General features: G+C 35.7%; 2 protein-coding genes across 3 annotated transcripts; both read left to right on the top strand.

The window, feature by feature from the left end:
- The first annotated feature begins 6,883 nt into the window (after positions 1-6,883).
- LOC111911033 (60S ribosomal protein L3-2) lies at positions 6,884-10,478 on the top strand. Of its 2 annotated transcripts, none has more exons than XM_023906816.3 (6): positions 6,884-7,016; positions 8,318-8,417; positions 8,533-8,643; positions 9,186-9,490; positions 9,583-9,992; positions 10,075-10,478. In XM_023906816.3, exons 2-6 carry the CDS (start codon positions 8,333-8,335, stop codon positions 10,331-10,333), a joined length of 1,170 nt encoding a protein of 389 aa, XP_023762584.1. In that variant the 5' UTR covers positions 6,884-7,016; positions 8,318-8,332; the 3' UTR covers positions 10,334-10,478. The 2 variants fall into 2 exon arrangements, with proteins under 2 accessions (XP_023762584.1, XP_042752601.1); XM_042896667.2 differs by lacking the exon at positions 6,884-7,016 and adding an exon at positions 7,898-7,920.
- A 126-nt stretch (positions 10,479-10,604) lies between these two features.
- Positions 10,605-14,241, top strand: LOC111911037 (uncharacterized). The gene is made up of 2 exons (XM_052765274.1): positions 10,605-12,419; positions 12,490-14,241. Exons 1-2 carry the CDS (start codon positions 10,971-10,973, stop codon positions 13,042-13,044), a joined length of 2,004 nt encoding a protein of 667 aa, XP_052621234.1. The 5' UTR covers positions 10,605-10,970; the 3' UTR covers positions 13,045-14,241.
- The last annotated feature ends 1,850 nt before the right edge of the window (positions 14,242-16,091 follow it).

Below are 16,091 nucleotides of genomic sequence, written 5' to 3'. Positions count from 1 at the left end.
AAGCCCTTTATTACAATCCTAGTGATTTATAATGAAGCATAAGGCCATTTGGGGGGATTAAAACTACCATTTGACATGGTTTGGAGGTGTTTATGGCCTAAGCATGTGCTTGGTCCGTAAACTCTCTTTTATGCCCTAAAACCTTGTGTTTTGTTGTTTAAACACTCCTAGATAAATTCCCTAACTAGTATCCAAGCTCAAATAAGGAAGAATCGGGACTTTTGGCCACTTTTTGGGTGTTTACGGCCTAAGGAGGCTCTTAGGCCATAAACTCCTTTTCCTTGTCCTTTTCATGAGATTTTTGAGCTATAATAACAATAATGCATGTTTAGAACAAGTTAGGGTTGAAGGTCTTACGTTTAGGAGCTGGAAATCGCGGTTTTGGAGTCGAAAACGAGTCTAGAGAGAGAAAGTAGTGAGAGAGAGGAGTTGGAGTGGTAAAAGGGTTCAGGGAAGTGTTACATCTTCCTTATATAGGTCTCGGGTGTTGCACCCGGTACACGGCTACCCGATGCTAAAGTTTAACGGGGTTTAAACTTTTTACCAGGGTTAAGTGGTTCAAAAAATAATATAACTTTATTTCGTTACATGGGACTAACATTAACGAGTTATATTTATTTTAACTTAAAATGATGATCACATGAAGTATAAATAAATAATTAAATATTTATTTATGTTACGACTCCTAATTACAGAACTTTTATAACGTGGAATATTCCGTTAACGGTAACGGGGTAATGTAACGGAATAAACTTTGGGTGGTCACAAAAGGGGAATGTGGAAATGATCCCATTGGTGGAAGTTGTTCAATAAATCTATGTAAGATTAGGAAACTTAATGCAAGAAGGATGTTTCCAAGGAGTTGTTCTCCTTTGGAATGCTCTGCAATGTTTGTTGTCAAGTCTTTGTGACTTTGTGCATAATCATTAGAAGAGAATCATTGCATATAAGTTTAGAATCTAACAAATTTCGGTAAAATGGAATGAATTTGGAATTCCTGCATTTGCCATAAGAATTCGGGAGTGTGAAATTAGAATCATTGAAAGTTTGGTCAATTGGTTTATTTCACAAAGTAAGGATCATAGACAAACATAGAGTGCATACTTGGTGTATGGCAAAGCTATTGTTTAGAAAAACATAGTGTATATGCTCGGAGCATGGGACAACTATTGTTTTAATTCAAGAATAAAGTTGATAGCTGAAACAGTATGCAATGAATAATGTGTAATCATATGGTGATAAATAAAAGGTGTTTTATTTATGTTCATAGGTTTTGATACCATATTAGATTCAATTATTCTTGTGTTTCATTTTGCATGTTTTGACTTCCAGAATAAACTAGGTTATTCTTCCGGAATGACTAAGTTATTAAAACCATCCACAGTCGGTCATATGTTGGAAGTAGATATGAATCAAGACTGTCATGGGTTGGCTTGTAGAGGTCCAAGTTGGTGGACAAAGTTGTGCTACAACACTCATGAGTGCTCATAAGTTCTGAGTATTGGATTCAACCTGCGCTCATTGGAATCACTTCATGGATTTTATCACGAGTGATCATGAGACGATAATATCTTAAATTCTTCAAACCTAGAGATATGAGTTGTTACTATGAGTTGGTTGTACATTGATTGCACGAAAACACATTCGGTAACTCGATATTATAAAACGTGCCTTTGTGTATGATTTAGCAAGTAGTAGAACAAGCCATATGAGTCGAAGTTTATCCATTCCTTTTACCTTCTGGATAAAAGCGGTATTTGTGGGCCCCTAGATGATTTAATGATGATACATGTGAGTGCTTGGCCAAGCCAGGACTGATTTGATTTGTTTAATTAGTCAGTCGTCATAAATCGGAAATCGGGAAACAACAAATGGACAGAGAGAATGATTTTAATCCATGTATTAGTCCATATGATATCTAGAATGGAGGAATATATGATCCCTTATCTAATGGACAAGTCATTGACAAAGGTCAGAGTTCAACAACGACTTTTGAGAGATACGATTGCCAGTTAGGTTTTGAAGTCATACTCAATAATAGTTTTAGACTTATCTAAGTGGGAGACTGTTGGATTAGTGTCTAAGTCCATAACTATAATTGGTATGTACTTGACCCGACTCGGCATGGTCCATTTGGGTTGCATGGCATCGGAACATTTCGATAGACCGTTTGTGAGAAGAGGACATTTGTGACATATTAATATATTATAAGTTCTAATATATTAATATGAAATCATGTTATTTAATTAGTATTGATCAAGAATTAATTTGGACTTAATTTAGTGATCAAAAGAGACTAATTAAATATATGGGGATTGATTGTGAAAATCGTTAATTCTTATATATGTGGGCTTATGATCCAAGATTCCTTATGTTGGGTTTAACCCATGTAGTGACCCATGGATACTCCATGGAGGTTAAAACCCATGGAGTATAAGGAATGGGTAAAGTCATGAGTTACATGGTGTAACCCTAATAGCCACACTATATAAAGACCCCTTTAGCTCAAGAAATTGGCACTAGTGATACTTATATGAGGGCTAGCCAATTTGAGCATGAAGTGTCTTCTTTTCATGGTTATTCCAAGTGTTAATGATGTTGTGTGAACCATTTGAGGTGTCACACTTGGGGCACTAGGCTCTCGAGTTTCATGGAGTTAAGCTACATCAACAAGGTATGTATCCGAGCCTTTGGTATGACTGGACCGCCATACGGGCCTACAATCTATCCGGACTGCTCGTAGGGTATGTTGGCCTTCAGCACAAAGCAGGAACGCCTCAACCCAAACATCAAGCAAATAACCATGTGTACATATAACAGGAAATCACATAACAGTCCATAGGCAAACAAATCGATCTAGCAGATCATAAAGCATAGCATCATCCTTACCAGGATATTGACCTAACCGGTCACTAACATAGCATCATCCTATATACCAAGATACCGACCTAAACCAGGTCACTAACATAGCATCATCCTATATACCAGGATACCGACCTAAACCAGGTTACTGACATAATACTGTCCCAATTACCATGACGCTGATCTAACAGATCAATAAGCACATCAACAGTACAAGTACAGATATCGAATATAATTATCTTACTGATCATCGATCATAAAAATCTCTCATGACCAAGGCATCGACCTAACCAGGTCACTAACATACCAATCCTAACGGATCACATGAGCATAACAACATATTGTCTATTATGATACCAATCTAACAGATCGCCTGTAACCAAGATAACAAATAAAAGGGCCGACCTTGGTGCTTTAGACCCTATTGATATAGTGAGGATAACTCACCTGAAATTGCTGACTGAAAAGATAAGACCAAGCTGCTCCGACCTCCGACACGATCACCGCCACTGAACACTACCAAAGAACCAATTCCATAAATACCAATATTACTAAAGTACCCTTGGAAGTCAAATGATCAACTCTTGGTCAAGGTCAAAGTCCTCAGTCAAAGTCAACCTTCTTGGTTGACTTTACTCGCCGAGTTCCCTTCTCATGACACAAATTAACTCAGCGAGTCGCCCCAAGACTCGCCGAGTCCAACGATCTCTGAGTCCCATCCTGTCCAACTCACCGAGTCGCCAACCGACTCACTAATCCAAGGCTTTAACCAAAAGAGGTTTGGGTTTTGCCACCTGACTCGCCGAGTCCAAGAACAGACTCGCCGAGTCCAAGGCAATCTTCAACAGACTCGCCGAGTTGTTCTTCCAACTCGTCGAGTCCATGCACATGTTCATACAACTCATCGAGTACACCCATGTGACTCATCGAGTACACCCATGTGACTCACCGAGTCTCTCCAGTTCTCAATCCATTCAGAGGCTTTTCGAGCCATGCTGAGGCTCCAATCCGTAGATCCACCCTTCTACAATCTACCCCTCACATAAATTTGCAAACTTTACGTGAAACCAAAGAAATATAGGCCCAAAACACACTAGGGCTTGGGTTTTAGACAAAAGGGCTTCACCAACAATTCAATAACTGATGCTTTATGACTTTCTGGACCAATACAAGTCTAGATCTGAAGTAGCAACCTCAGATCTGGACTCCAAACTCGAAGTGGATCTCAATCATACCAAAATGGCCCCAAATCTCATTCAAGAATAAATCTAGAAGCAACAAAGGAAAGGTAACAACTCATTACCTCCAAGATGTGCCCAAAACTGCAGTAGATTCTGGATCTACACTACTTTCTTGATGCAAACCCTTTTGATCTTCAAGTTTCTTCCACTAGAACACCTCTAAAAGCTTCAATCTCCCTCCAATGGCCTTACACACACGAGCTAGGGTTTACTGGATCTCAAAGGGGGCTAAGGGAGCTGAGGGGAGGACATTAAGTCCTTTAAATAGGGTGCAAACCCTAAGATTAAGGTTTTTCTCATCCCAACACCAACTCGTCGAGTCTCGCTTTCGACTCGGCGAGTTGGTCACTTGATTCGCGACCCAAACCCGCTCCGACTCGGCGAGTAAGCGTATCTACTCGTCAAGTCCCTTCTTCAAAATTACACTTTCAACTCTTAAATCGTACTTCTGAAATTCGGGATGTTACAAATTCTATCGCTTCTTCCTCAAACGTCGACCACTCCCTATCATGCTTCATCAACGACTTCTTCTGCCTCCAACCCTCCCGCCAACCACTGTCATCGATGTAGCAGTCAGCCCCGTCGTCGATACTCTTCTAGCCCTCTGATGAAGTTGATCTCCGTTTGTCTGCTTTTGCCCCTCATTATCAATTTTTTTTCATTCGACTCATCAATTGAATCATGATTTCAATGAAAACGATTCCAAATCCTCCAAAAATTGTCTGATTAAATACCACAGTCTCTTCGATGGGTAATGCTCTTAAAGTTTGTAAGAATCTGATAATTAATACATGTTTCAACAATCGCATGTTTCTTTTACGATTGTACCTCCATCATTTATCGTTGTTGGAATCTTTTTTGAAATGTTCTTATGAGAAAAGGTTGAGAACGATTTCTCACTTAGAGCATTTTAATTTCTTTTCTTCTTATGTTTTTCCCCATTTGTCCTAACGCCTTGTTCCTGAGGTGTTTTTTTTTTTTTTTTTTTTTTTTTTTTTTTTTTTTTTTTTGTAAATTTAATAAAAGAAAAGGAAGGAAAATTTTGACAGAAAGAAAGGAAGGGGAAAGAAAATATTCATTATTCTGTTTTCCCGAGTTCGAAGGAAATAAAATGAAAGGAAAGTTTTAAGTTTTTGTGTTCCCGAGTTATGAAGAAAAAGAAAATAAAACTTAAAATTTTCATTCCACTCACTTTCTTCCCAAATCCGCCCAATTCGGGAGAAAAATTTGGAAGGAAAGTATGACTCCAAAATCTTTTCCCTCCCCTTACTTTTCTTCTATTAATGAAACTCAGGAATACGATTTTCCTTCGATATCCCTCACTTTTCCTTTGTATCCATTCATATCCCTCCTTAAGTAGAAGCCGGGAACAAAGTGTAAAAGGCATGGTTTGGTAATTGGCAAGGGGATGCCAACTATTGTAAAAACAATCGAAGTACACAAACAAGAACAAGATTACAATGATTGCAAAAACTTTATAAACAACTCTTGGTTTAGCTTATTTGAATAAGAAATCAATTTGGTTTTTTTGTACATTTGCAGTCAAGCATTTTCTGAAGACAACATGCTTTGCAAAAATATGGATAATGAGGGTGAAAATTTAGAGTATATGCCTTTATTATTTTGCCAACGTGTATTATTTACAATGGACACTTTATGAATTGCTAGATGGTTGTTTATGTAAGGATTATACGACAGAAGTTAGCCCATTTTTTTTCATAAAGTTGGTGTCATGTTGCTAGTCTCCAATAAACCCTGCTTGTATGGGTATGGACAAAAAAAGTCTATGCCAATTATCTCATCATATATTAGCTGAAAACTATCATATACAAATTCTTGGATTTATAATGTTAAATTGTAAGGAAAAGCAACAAACAATGTAACATATTAATATTTATTTAAACATGCCTTCTACTTTTATTTATTCTTATACATCATTTTATTTAATTAAGTTAATGAGACTTTTGATTTTTTTAGGTCAATTCTCTATAAATGTATACTATTTGTCCAACATAAGGGTAAAATGGTCATTTTCAGCATTCAATACAGTTAATTAGATATATAATCAAATCAAATAACATGGTTTCAGTCAAAGACATATGCGGTCAGAACTTCTAAATTCTAACCCAGTCAGATCTTATTTAGTCATTAACTATCAAACAACCCGTAAGCCTAAATTAAATTTACCATCAATGAAACATAGTACATGAAAGGTTATTACTTAGCAATAATTTATATAAAAATGCGCAATAATTGATAAAAGAAGAAATATTTTTATTAAACAACTAACCCACACATATTTTAATGTATTTATATGTCTAGACTTTTGTCTTAAACTCTATTTATACTCTTGACCATAGATCAAGGAACATCTTACCAATGCTCTTGATATCAATATGCGAAAAAAAGAAATTCAAGCTTTGTCTACTTACACAATATCATTAAATGAACAAACAAACATAAATGTCGAAGATCATGGAGCTGAAATCCGTTATATACAAGGAAACAAGAAAAAATAAATCATCAAAGAAAATCAACAATCTTAAATGGAGAAGTAGGTTGTATAAGAGATTTTGATTTTGATTAATAAAAGTAATTCATATGTCTCAAATAAGTGAAATATATCAACAAATAAATTGTGACAAAACAAAAAACACACAAAAAACAAAAAAGTTAATGGGTATTGGGTGCTTTAATAACAAGCCCATATTTTCGAAAGCCCCAATTCCCGAAGCCCTAATAAAAGTTATTGTAAACCTGTGGCCCAATTTCAAACCCTAAATCGCTGAACGATTTGATCGGACGGTCAACAACCGCCTCCATAGCATTACAAAGCCGATAAAGGCTAATTCATCTGCTGCTCATTGCACCTCAGATACCTCTCGATCTGCTTCCATCTCTCTCAATTTCAAGGTATGGATGTCTGAATTATCTCCGCGATTCTAATTTTCTGATGATTTTTGTACTAATCATCTTATATATCTACGTATGTATTACTGATTTTTCCTGGATGGAGGCACCGCTGTCTACATCTATATCCGCTTACCCCATTCACATGGGATTCTGGGATTCGGTGTTGTATGTGTTACTGTTTATTTTGTGGAGAATGAATTTTATCTAGTATATGGTTTGTATGCTTGTAGATGACGATTTTTTGTTTACTTTACATCTATCTTTTACGTACATCTTTTCTATTCTTAACTTCGCAGATCCAGCGAAACTAGTAGTTTTAGATTCGGATCTGATGGTTGATGTTATGTTAAAAGTATAGCCTTTTACTCTCTTTATTGTATCAGCTAAACAGAAAATTGAAGTTTTATTATATTTTTGTGTCTAATTTTCAAGATGCTGTCAAGCATACACTAATAGATCTAGACAACTAGTGCTCCCAAGATCTTCTTAATTCGACCTTATTCTGCATTTTTGATTGATCTGAATATGTATTAAAGTAGCACTTCATATGTTTTAGGCTAATCTAACTGTTTTTTTGGTTGATTTTGTTATTTTTCTTTGTAGGCAATAGCTTGCATCATGATTTATCTATTTTCGATTTTATTTTTATTTTGATGGTATATTATACATACCATATAGATTGTATTTCGTCTACTGTATTTTATATGCTTTGTTTGTTTTATTCTTAGTGTTTTTCCTTGTATGGTTTTATCATTGTTTTAAGATGAGAAAGAGATCTTGATCTTGTTAGCATGATAGCCTTACCTCTACATGTATGGTGAAAGAAATGGTCTCCTAAAACATACGAATAATCAAGGCTGGAATCTCAAAAAGGCTTGTTTGCCAAATCCCAATTTTGGGTTTGGTAAGAAACACTAATGAGCTCAGAGAATTGGCATAGTTTTTTTGCCATAGGCCTGTGGTATTGGAGCATTTCTTTTCATCATTACATAATGTGGTTAAAGCCATATGCAGCTAGTCAATCATCTCTTTTTAATCCACTATTTCAACTTATACATGACTATTTTTGTTTCACTCCACATATTTGTCAAAAACTCCAAACACTTATCCTGATATTACAGTTTTTTAGTATTTGTTTTCTTTTTCTGTTTCATTTGAATTTTCATTCTTAACTTGAGTTTGTCACTTGATACTTTCTTTCATGTATTCTATGTTAAACTTGATAGGAACATATGTCTTTTAACTTTTTGTTTATGCTTTTTTGTGTGATTTTTTGGATATAAACTTTATAAGTTTTGCAGATATTTAACAAAATCATGTCTCATCGTAAGTTTGAGCATCCAAGACATGGTTCTTTGGGATTTCTTCCCAGGAAAAGGGCTGCTCGTCACAGAGGAAAAGGTTTATTTATTTAAGTTTAATTTCCTGTTTTTAAAGGCCAAATCTTAATAATTCTTTTGGTTTTGTATTGTTTTTAAACCTATTATTGTTGGATTCTAATATATTGGTTATGCAGTGAAGGCATTCCCCAAAGACAATCCTGCACAACCTTGTAAACTTACTGCTTTTCTTGGATACAAAGCTGGAATGACACATATTGTTAGAGATGTTGAAAAGCCTGGATCAAGTGAGTTTCTAACTTTTTTTACCAATAAAAGTTTTTTTTTGGCCCTTTAGTATAGCTGAATTTTCAAAATTTTGTCATAAAAAGTTTTCTTTTGCAGCTGTAGTCTTTATTTGAGGTTCTTGTAATGTTTTTGATCAATGATCCAATTAAGAAGACTATTCTTAGTTACTAATTATAACTGTTTTTTGAGCATTTGTCTTAAAAATTTGACTCTTTTAAATCTTGTCCTCAAGTTTTTTTCTTGTTGATTTGGTCCCTAAAAGATTTTCTTCCAATTTTGAATGATAATATATCTCTTTTACTCCCTGAACAAAGCTGATTCTCGCATTTTTACTCCAAAAAATGTACTTTTTTTACTTGAAACATGTTCACGAACAAACACCAAAAACCCAATTATCTACCAAAGTTTCATGAGAAGTTTTTCGGACTAAAACTGAAAAATCACCTTAACTTGGGGACTATAATTGTAATTAAACTTATTTACGAACCTAATACTTCTCTACTACTTTATGTTAAATAAATTTTCATTCATTTCATCTCAGAACTCCACAAAAAAGAGACATGTGAGGCAGTGACAATCATCGAAACACCCCCAATGGTGGTTGTTGGGGTGGTGGGGTATGTCAAGATCCCACGTGGGCTCCGCACCTTGAACACAGTGTGGGCCCAACATCTGAGTGAAGACATCAAGAGAAGATTCTACAAAAACTGGTGCAAATCAAAAAAGAAAGCTTTCACAAATTACTCAAAGAAATACGAAACTGAAACAGGAAAGAAAGACATTCAATCACAGCTGGAGAAGATGAAAAAGTACTGCAATGTCATCCGTGTTCTCGCCCACACACAAGTAAAAACCCTAATCATTAAACCCTAAAACCACATTACAAAAATCCTTAATCTTTTAAAAATATCTAATCAAATATTGATTGTGAGTTTCAGATTCGTAAGATGAAAGGTCTGAAACAGAAAAAGGCTCACCTAATGGAAGTCCAAGTCAATGGTGGTGACGTGGCACAAAAAGTTGACTTTGCATACGGTTTTTTTGAGAAACAAATTCCAATTGATGCTGTGTTTCAAAAAGATGAAATGATTGATATTATTGGCGTGACAAAAGGGAAAGGGTATGAAGGCGTTGTGACCCGTTGGGGCGTGACCCGTTTACCCAGGAAGACCCACCGTGGGCTCCGTAAGGTTGCGTGTATCGGAGCGTGGCACCCCGCTAGGGTTTCCTTCACTGTTGCAAGAGCTGGACAGAATGGGTATCATCACAGAACTGAAATGAATAAGAAGATTTATAAACTTGGGAAAGCTGGACAGGAATCGCACTCTGCAATCACTGAATACGACAGGTTTTTTTCATTTTTAATTTTTTTTATCAGGGGTAAAATAGTAATTTTCTTGTTGAAATTATGTGTTGTTTTTTGATTGTAGGACTGAGAAGGAGATAACGCCGATGGGTGGGTTTCCGCATTATGGGGTGGTGAAGGATGATTTTTTGATGATAAAGGGATGTTGTGTGGGGCCCAAGAAGAGGGTGGTGACGTTAAGACAGTCTTTGTTGAAACAGACATCGAGGCTTGCTATGGAGGAAATTAAGCTTAAGTTTGTTGACACGTCATCCAAGTTTGGGCATGGACGTTTTCAGACTCTTGATGAGAAGGCCAAGTTCTATGGAAGACTCAAAGCCTAGAAAGATTTTTTTTTTTTTATTGTTATTATTTTTAAGAAGTTTGAGATGAAATGTTGTTGCGAATCTGGGATATGGATATTTTATTAGGTTGGGATTTTTAGAGTTTTGTTTTGAGATGTTATGATATGTTTGTTTTGGGCTACCATTCCAACGTCCTAAAATAAGTTCTATCTTTTTACTTATTTTTTTATTAAAATTGATTTTAATAAATAAATAAATAGTAAGACATTAAATATTCAGATAATTTCGATAAATATCCAGGTCCTATTGATGCGTGGAAATGATTCAAAACGTGTTTTCAAAAAGGGAAAATGATCTTTGAGGGTAATAAAGTATTCGTCTTGTATTCATTAGGTTCCTTATTTTTTTTTTTGTCTTTATTATACCATTGAACTTATAATCTCTGTTCACTAAAACCATCGCGACCGGTTATCACCTGTTTTACCGGTTACCACATTTAATTAAAGATGACATGTCTTATTACGTGGAATTAGAACACATTTAATTACCGTTTCTCTTTCACCCGTTTGTCCTTACAGTTAGGGTTCGTTTTAATTGAGGGAAGAAAAAGTTCAATCGAAGCATACGGTTAGGAAATTAAAGAGAAGTGGTGAATGCGAGTGTTATAGTGAAGAAGATGGCCTCTGATTCCAAACAAAGTAAGTATTTAACAGTTTATATACATTATAATGGTTTATTCGCACGAAAACCATTAGTGTACTTGAACGTTGTTGTTGTTTCAATCTGTGATGTCGATTTTGGTGCAATGGATTTCAAAGACTTTAACTTGTTCATTGCAAAGTTGATTGAAGGCAGTTGTGATAATGTATATTATTGCACTACAAATGAACCATTGGCAGAGGGTATTAGGAGAATTAGGAATGATGCTGACTACTTTGAGTTTATTGAAACGGGTTATAGTGATGAAGTCGGTCTAAGAATGAATGTGTATATAGACCACGAAAATGAACCTGTACTTGATTGGGATGATATGGAAGTAATGGAAGATGATGAAGGGCATTATTCTGAGGAAGACCTGGATGATGATAAAGATTCACAACTTTCTGATGATGTTCCATATGAGCATGAAGCAGATGATTACATTCCTTCTCTTGACAAGACTATTGGTGATGAATTCTTACATCGGGTGTCAGGTATGTGTAAGCATATAGATGATGAGGCTGAAACTGATGAGGTTGAAACCAAGAATGGAGATGACAAACCAGTGTACCCTATCCATAATGAGAACCATAAATGGGACAAAATGGTGCCAATTCTAGGTATGAGATTCTCTAACCCCATGGAATTGAAAAATTGTTTGACTAACTATGCAGTGAAGAATGGGTACAACCTTTATTTTGAGAAAAATGATAGTCAGAGGTTATTAGTGAGATGTTGTAAAGAGAACAAGAACCCCTCTTGTCCTTTTAGACTGTGGGCTTCCTGGATGAGCAGTGAAAGGTCTTTCCAAATTAAGTCATTAGTTGATGAACATAACTGTTCAAGAGTCTTCAAACTTGGTTCCATTGTAACATATAAATGGATTGGAATGCATTTTAAGAATCAACTTGTGAAGAACCCTAAAATGAGCATAAGGAAAATGAAGGCCAAAGTGAGTACAAAGTTTAACTTGATTGTTAGTGTCACTCAATGTAGAAATGCTAGGAGATATGCTTTGGATGAGATAGAGGGTAGTTTGATAGAACATTATGGTAAAGTATGGAGTTATGGAGAAGAAATAACGAGGACAAATCCTGGTTCAACAGTAAAGATAGATGTGAATGTCATGCCTGATTCCACAACCTACTTTTCTAAAATGTATGTTTGTTTTAAGGGTGTGAAGGATGGTTGGATTGCAGCATGTAGGAGGGTAATAGGGGTAGATGGTTGTTTTTTAAAGGGTATATGTAGAGGCCAACTGTTAGCAGCTATGGGTAGGGATGCAAACAACCACATCTTCCCTATTGCATGGGCTGTGGTGGAAGTTGAAAATAAGGAAACTTGGAAGTGGTTTCTTGACCTCCTTCTGGATGACATTGAAATGGGAATTGGTCATGGATTGACCCTCATATCAGACCAACACAAGGTATATTTCTGTTTTGTTTTGTTTAAGTTGAATGTTTTTGTTATGTCATCTATTTCATGCTTTCTTTCAGGGATTAATAGAGGCTGTCAAAGAAAGGGTTCCAGCAGCAGAGCATAGACAATGTGCTAGGCACATCTATGCTAACTTCAAGAAAAGATTCAAAGGTGAACAATATAGGAAGTTGTTTTGGGCAGCAGCTGCTAGTACTACTCAACCAAAATTTGAGGCAGAAATGAATTCCATAAAAAAAATTGACCCTTTGGCTTATGAACACCTCATGGAAAGGGACCCTAAAAGTTGGTGCAGGGCATTCTTTGAAGTGGACAGGGCTTGTGATGCTTATGAGAATGGCATATCAGAAAGTTTCAACTCTGTTATTGATCTTGCTAGGAAAAGGCCACTCATCACCATGTTGGAAGAGATAAGGATTTATGCAATGGAGAGGATGTATAAAATGTTGCAAGAGGGACAAAGTTGGGGGAATTTAAAAATATGTCCATCTATAAGGTTGAAGATATCAAAGCTAAAGAAACAACAAAGGTATAATATAACTTCTATTATATTAATATTATATGTCTCATATATAAGATTAATAGAACTTCTTATTTTTTTGGGCAGACTTTGAGGTGTTATACCACCTGGGATACAACAATATGAAGTTAGGATTGGAAATGATGGATATGCTGTGGACCTTAACAACAACACATGTGGATGTAGATCTTGGCAAGTATCAGGTATCCCATGTGTGCATGCAGTGGCAGCCATTTCATACCTTAACAGGAATGCAGAGGATTATGTTGCACCATGGTTCCATACAGCCATGTTCTTGACTTGTTACAACCATACCATTAACCCACTTAATGGTAGTTCCATGTGGCCTGAAGCTCCCTACATGAAGCCATTGCCTCCTCAAAAAAGAAGGTTACCAGGAAGGCCAACCCTTAAAAGGAAAAAAGATCAATCTGAGATGGAAAGCAAGGGGAAAACAAGGCATACTATCTCAAAAGCAGGTTCAGTTAATAGATGCACTATTTGTAGAGAAAGGGGCCACAATAGATCAACATGTCCTACTAGACCAGCAGATGTAACATCCACTTCAAGGCCAAAAAACAAGAAACCTAAAAAATGTAAAAAAGAGAAAGGTATGCTATTAAAACAATATAATTTAAATGGAACATCCAACTCATTAGCTACATATTTGTATAGCAGGTAAAGTGGAACCAGTTCAAGTGGATCCAGTTCAAGCAGATCCAGTGGATCCAGTTCAAGTACCAGCTCCACAGGTTGATCCAGTTCAAGCAGATCCAGTAGATCCAATTCAAGTACCAGCTCCACATGTTGAACCAGTTCAAGAAGATCCAGTGGATCCACTTCAAGTACCAGCTCCACATGTTGAACCAGTTCAAGCAGATCCAATGGATCCAGTTGATGTACCAGCTCCACATGTTGAACCAGTTCAAGTAGATGATCCACATCCAGATGTTGATGTCCCTGCTCAACCAGTTGCAACTAGACAGAGGATACGAAAATACACAGAAAGAATTACCAAGATAGGGTTGAGGAGGAAGGTTTTGAAGAAAGAAGGAAGCACTGGACACAACCCAACGGTGTTGGAATGATTTTATTTGGAAAGACAAACTTTTAGTCTTATAAATATGTAATTGGGAAAAATTTAAGAATCATGGCACATGGCACATCTTTTGACATATTAGGACAACTGTGGGCACAGCTTTTGTAATAGTGCACATGCTGATGGAATATTACAACTTTGTCTTTTATCTATATGCTTTGGTGTACGGTTATTTGCATATAGATTGTTTAATCTTATATTATCTATCATAAATCAAGTAAATTTAGTATTACTACATTAAGCAAAGTTTGGTGTTGTTGTTGTTGTTAATCTGGACCATATTACCCTTGGATCACATCAACACATTGACAATTGATTACTGCCAAATTTAGTATGGACCATTTTACCCTTGGATCACATCAAGACATTAACAATTGATTAATGCCAAGATTTAGTCTTAATACATTAAGAAATGTTTGATGTATCCAATGTGGTTAATCTGGACCATTTTACCCTTGGATCACATCAACACAATAACAATTGACTACCAAATTTAATATGGACCATTTTACCCTTGGATCACATCAAGACATTAACAATTGATTAATGCCAAGATTTAGTCTTAATACATTAAGAAATGTTTGATGTATCCAATGTGGTTAATTTGGACCATTTTACCCTTGGATCACATCAACACAATAACAATTGACTGCCAAATTTAATCTGAACCATTTTACCCATGCATCATGTCCAATTCATTAACCTTTTAAACAAATTAATACTTCTTGGAAAGCACTCAAAACATCAAACTATCATTAATCAAAAAGATTTAGTCATAATACATCAAACAAATTACAACATTAAGGATTACATTTAGTCTTTGAATACAGCTAAACTAAGGGTTAAATTAAGGGCTAAACTACTTCTTAAACACAAACAACAGAAACAACACAATCATCACAACTTTATGAGTAAATAGCTTCCATTTGAGTTTTTCAAACTCTTGTCTAACAACCAAATTTTCTTGTTCCATCTTCATCTTACATATGCTGATCTCGTTTTCCAATATAGAAACTTTGAGGGTTAAATTGCACGGTTCTTTTTTGTCCTTCCCAGAATTGACTTCATTTTCAGGGGTTTCAGGCTCCAACCATTCCCAGAACTTGCATTTTGGTCCTTCATTCTTGAAAAAAGTAACAAATTGGTTAAAGAAAGAAGATTAAACGAAAAGTAAAAAACAATTGCTTTACCATGGAGTTTGGGCACAATCTGAATTTTTTTCCTGGATTGTCTTTAGTTCGTGAAGTTCGTACACGAGATGGCAACCCACAGTAACAAGGGTTTTCAGGTTGAAATTCAACATTTCGTTTGGAAGAAATAGAAGAAGAAGAAGAAGACATGTCGATCTAGGGCAAGAACGGGCAAGAACGATGCAGTACTGTAACTTTGCAATTAATAAGCCCAGTTTATGGCACATAATGCCACGTAATATCCACATAAGTAGTAACCTACAACAACCGGTATCAAGGGTTTTGGTGAACAGGGATTATAAGTTCAATGGTATAATAAAGACAAAAACAAGATAAGGGACCTAATGAATACAAGACGAATACTTTATTACCCTCAAAGGTCATTTTCCCTTTCAAAAACTAGCAACACTTTTGTCTCCAGGGTTTGTCGTTTTTTGTGGATGGGTACAAAATCTTTCCGATACTAAAACAATTGGTCATATTTTATAGGGTAAATTATATAACATTTCTCTAATAACGTGTTTAGTCTTTATTTTTAAAAATTAACTCTTGTTTGGTAAATAGTTGAGTGCTTTATCTTTTGTTAGTTTAAATTTGCAAGTTCTAAAATGTTTCTTTTTCATTTAATTTAATGTTATAAATTTTTATTTTTAGTTTAAAATTAAAAGAAAAAACAGTATGGCCCTAGTTTATACCCCACCCCAACAGATCAGATGAACACCATACCTCCATCGCCACTTTTCCAATTCCACCATTCTTCCTCAATCATATACATAATACCTTTTACCACCTTATACCACCTTAAAACCCACCACCTTATACCACCTTAAAATCCACCGCGAGCTTCCTATC

Source organism: Lactuca sativa, chromosome 7, assembly GCF_002870075.4.
Source record: "Lactuca sativa cultivar Salinas chromosome 7, Lsat_Salinas_v11, whole genome shotgun sequence".
NCBI classification, from domain to species: Eukaryota; Viridiplantae; Streptophyta; class Magnoliopsida; order Asterales; family Asteraceae; genus Lactuca; species Lactuca sativa.
Note: the sequence above shows the minus strand (reverse complement) of the source record. Positions and strands in the feature narration are given on the sequence as shown.